At 29.9% G+C, this 4,967-nt stretch overlaps 1 protein-coding gene across 1 annotated transcript; it reads right to left on the bottom strand.

Annotated features, from left to right (window-relative positions):
• Positions 1-884: 884 nt before the first annotated feature.
• LOC106310912 (salicylate/benzoate carboxyl methyltransferase-like) lies at positions 885-4,967 on the bottom strand. The gene is made up of 4 exons (XM_013748137.1): positions 4,870-4,967; positions 4,655-4,730; positions 3,924-4,580; positions 885-1,307 (listed from the first exon to the last, which is right to left on the bottom strand). Exons 1-4 carry the CDS (start codon positions 4,881-4,883, stop codon positions 936-938), a joined length of 1,119 nt encoding a protein of 372 aa, XP_013603591.1. The 5' UTR covers positions 4,884-4,967; the 3' UTR covers positions 885-935.

Here is a 4,967-nt window from a genome sequence, read left to right as displayed (position 1 = left end):
AAAAAGATAAACGAGTATTTTACGAGGAAATACTTTCGTGGTAGTTACATGTATTTTACGAGGAAAAACTTTCTAGATATTTACGAGGAACTTTTTTCGAGGTATTTACGAGGAAATTTAGCGACCTCCTTACGTGGAATATTTACGTGATCTTTACGAAGAAATTATGTATTTCGTCTTTACGATGAAATGTTTTCATCGCAATTGTACGACGAATTAGCGAGTATATACGCATTACGACGAACGACAAAACCCGTTTCCTCGTTAATTCCTCGTATAGCATTTTTTACGACGAACGCGTGTTACGACGAACGAGTAACGACAAAACGTGTTTCCTCGCTAATTCCTCGTAAAGGCTCTTTTACGACGAACGCACGAGGAAAACCGCCCTCGTTAAACTCATGTTTTCTTGTAATGTTTATGTAGTTTAGGAAACCTCTTTAGGTATTATATGTAATGATGTTTGGTATGAATAATATACAGTACGGCAATGGTTTCGTCTCTTTGTACCTCTTTGAATCTGAGATCTCAGGTCCTAACATCAGCTTCGATTTTCTTCCGATTCACAAAAAAATAACGCCAAAATTCAGTCCTTGTTGACAATGTTGAGATTTGTTTGTTTTATACTTCTGAAAATATATGTCCAATATGTAAATGTTTTTAGTCTGCCTACTGAAAATGTAAACCCTGCCCACTGATATTGCATATAGAGGTCAAAATACGATGAATGAGTTCCACAACTTAGATATCATATCAGGTTGCTATTTATTCATAATGGACTTAAAAACAATTGCTCACCCCTTCCCCCTTCTCCCACAATTGCTCACCACTGATATTGCATATAGAGGTCAAAATACGATGAATGAGTTCCACAACTTAAAGAGAAGTAAATCATAAGATCACAACATACACAAACATAGAAGAATAGAGAATCTTTATTTCCTAGTCAAAGAAAAACAAATGTTGAGGGTCATATTGGGACGATGGCTTGAAACACTGAGATATTTGGCCATATACTGTGCATACTTGTCAAACACCTGGTTGATAACAGTTTCTCCAAAGTGAGCAACTAGCAACGGTTCAGTGATGCATCTTATACCGGTTGCCCTCTCTTTACCGGCTTCCATTAATTCAAGTGAAAGTTCCTCCTCATCTTTCTCAATTTTGTATGGAACAATATGGTCATGTGTCTCAATCTTGTTGATTTTAAAGGATCCCTCGTTTATGACAACTTCCCTCACCTCTTCTTCATTTGGATTATAGAATGGCATGCTGAAAGAGTGCATCCCGGATTCCTTAATAATCCCCTACACACTCACATTACTCCAAAATGTTAGTAATCCCCAATATATTACTTGAAAACCATTTAAAAAGTTGTGACTTATATTTTGGACTAATTACAAAAAAGATCTAATGATGTTTCACTTAATTAAAATGTCAATTTGGCTTACATGGCAACATAAAAATCAATTCAATTATTTCTAGGTCCAAAATTCAATTGCTATGGAGCATTATATTAATCCAAAATATAAGAATTGTGTATTATTTCCTTAAATAAAAGCTACGGTATTACCTAATATGATTAATATATATATATATATATATGACAATTAATGATTATGAATAATAAATATTTGACAATAGTTTTTGTGTCCTTCCTCATTTTTGTTTAATTTTATATTATTAAAAATAATTAAACAATCACATTAAAAATATAATAAAACATTTAGATTTTTTTCTTATATGTTATATTTCAAATTTTTTAATAAAATTATAAATTACAAAAACTGTTAAAATTCTCACTTTGAAAATTTTGTGATCAATGGCTTAATTGCTTTTGTTATAACAAGATACAAATAATCATAAAATCATATTAATATGAATTTTTATTTAATAAATATTCATATTAAATAATATATATGTATATTTATTTTAATATCATTTAATTAAACTATGTACCATTTAAAAATACATAAATATGTTAATTTTGAAATTTGTATTGAAAAGTATTGAGACCTTAACATTTTAATTTTGAAATTTGCATCGAAAAAATATCACATCAAAAAGTTTGGGATTAATGGTTTAAATTTTTTTGTTACATCAAATATAGAAATGTTAAGAAAACCATATGAGTAGGAAGTCTCAATAATAAATATTTATATTAAAATATACTATATATTTATGTCAATATCATTAAAATTTAATTATATACCATATAAAATAAATAAAATTATTATTTTCATTTATTTACCATAAAAATATTATAAATAGACAAGATGTATTATTTTTATTTTTGTGATTACTCTAATCTCTTATATATTAATTGAGAAACAATTGATTAGTCTCGCAAGTGTAAGATTTTATTAATTAATATTGTTCGGAATCTTACAAAAAATCGATATAACGAAGATTTGTTTAGAAGCTATTAAAATTACCTTGTGAGAACATGAATTGCACAACAAATTTGATTTCCTAACCTTAACCACCATTCTACATAGACTATATGAAAGTGTTGATTGACGATCAGAAATGATAACTTTTTTTAAGTTCAGTCCATTGTTTTCTTTAAATGAGCCTAGAACAGTTTTTAATGATTAACTAAATGGGTCATGTACATAATAAAATGTGTTTTGGTTTAAACATTGTTGCATACCCAAAATCAATATGAACCATCATCATTTTTGTTTAAAATTTTGTTATAGTAAGAATATAGTGTTGGGCAAAAATTCCAAATCCAAAAAACCGAACCAAACCCGATCCAAAAAATAGTACTAAACTTTAACCAAAATTGATTAGATATCCGAATGAGTTCAAAATTTTGGTATCTAGAGAACCGAATCCGAACTTGATCCGAACTGAAATATTTTGGGTATCCGAATATATTCGAACCAGATTTATATACTTAAATCTATTGATTATTTTTAAATTTAATATCTAAAATAATATACAAATATATATGTATATATATAAGATGTTTTTAAGTTCTCCAAAATACTTGAAAATATACACAAATAGTTATAAGTACATGTTTAAAATAGTTATACGATACTTTAAATACCTAAATTACTTAAAATATCTATTGATTTCCTATCCAAATATTTAAGTTAAACTAATTTTTATTTTAATTTTAAGTATTTTGGCATACATTATTCAAATTTATATGTTATATATTATTTTATTTTTATATTTTGAAAATTTTAATGTATATATGAACTTTAATTTTTGAAAAATTAAATAGGTTATCCGAACTCAAACTCAAACCAAACCAAACCCGCAAAGATCCGAACCAAGCCAAACCCGCAAGAATCCGAACCAAACTAAATGGTATTCGAATGCCCACCTCTAATCAAATGTAAAAAAAAATTTGTTGATAACAAAATGTATATTGTTTATAATATATAAATATAATATATTTAAAAAAATCGCCAGTTATATATTAAATGGTATTAGCTGAAAAACATTTATGATCGACAAAAACATTAATCGCAAACAAATCCATGTATCATGAAAAAAGTTGTTGGCGAAAATAATTGAAAGCAAAGGAAAAGAAACGCAAAAAGTTGAAGGTAACATGGCTCGAGACTAGATCCAAGATATACAAGTCAAAGAACCATTATTTTAATAGGCTGTTTTAGGAATCTTACATGTGAAACGAGAAGATAACCAATAGTATATTTTTCTGAATAAAAAAAACAATAGTATATTTATTAATAAAAAAACAATAGTATATTTATTTCCAACTGATTTTAGTTGGAAACCCATACTTTTTTTTTTTTTGACGTCGGAAACCCATACTTTTAAACATGTTTTTTTTTTGTCAAACACTTTTAAACATGTTTAATACTAGTAATTTATAAGGCAGTTCCATTGATGTCATTAGTTAAAAATATATAGAACGAAAGCAAGTTAGTGAAATTGGGTACCTCGGACACTAGATCAAGGATGCAATCCGATAACAACGACCAAACCTGAAAACAATTTTTGGATAAAGGATCAGAGACCTTTCTGCCCACGAACGTGAGAACCATCTGCCCATTAGGCACTATCTCTTCTGAACGCATTCTTAGGAACAACGAGAAATCATTCTTGAACTGATTCAAATAACTTTTGTAGACATCTGGAGGGGATGTATCATTGATATGGATGCTTGTATTGTTGTTCTCAAGACCATCAGGGACCCTAGAAAGCCAATGGAGACTAAAAGATGAATGAGCAAGGTGAAGAGACATGCTTGGAAACAGCCTTGAGTAGAAAGAGTTTGGGACTCCTGACACGAAGCACTTTCCTTTGACCTCCATCTTCAGCTTCTCTAGAAAGGAAGGTACCAACTTGAAGGTAGTGTTGAAGTCGTTATGTGGAAGATCGTTCAGACAACACTCGATCTCTGGTGCGTTGGGTCGACCTTTTTGATGGTATGATTGTATTATCGTGTTGACAATCTCGGACATGGCAAACAACGTGTTTCGTCCAGAAGAACAACCCAAGTCGGCCACTTTGATGTATTCGGGATAGTCCAAATTCATTAACATTTCTATGATGCTCTCTACCACCACATGTTCTATCTCGGAGAAAACACTTCTCTATAAACAAAACATATATCATTGTCAAAGTAAGGGATCTCGTTCTTGTATTCTTCATAAAGTGCTTTAGTTACCTGATAATGAGAATTGGTATCGTAACTGTGTTCACCATTTCCCTCTTTCATACTAAGAGCATCCACCAAAGAGTCCCTGATTAACATTTAAACAAACTTTTTCAATCAGATGGGTTAATTACAAATTGAGAACTGATTTATTTACATACCCACGTACTCATTTTACAATATGTACATCAATTCACAAAAGTGTAGAACAAAAGCATATGGTTTACCTTGAGGAAGACATGATAGATGTTCAAAACGCTTGATTTATTAATGGCTTTGAGGAACTGGCTTTTGTTCAGTATTCTGTTTTACTCAAAGCTCAGAA

The sequence above is a fragment of the Brassica oleracea genome, chromosome C8 (genome assembly GCF_000695525.1).
Source record: "Brassica oleracea var. oleracea cultivar TO1000 chromosome C8, BOL, whole genome shotgun sequence".
Classification (NCBI taxonomy): domain Eukaryota; kingdom Viridiplantae; phylum Streptophyta; class Magnoliopsida; order Brassicales; family Brassicaceae; genus Brassica; species Brassica oleracea.
This window is presented reverse-complemented; position numbering and strand designations above follow the sequence as displayed.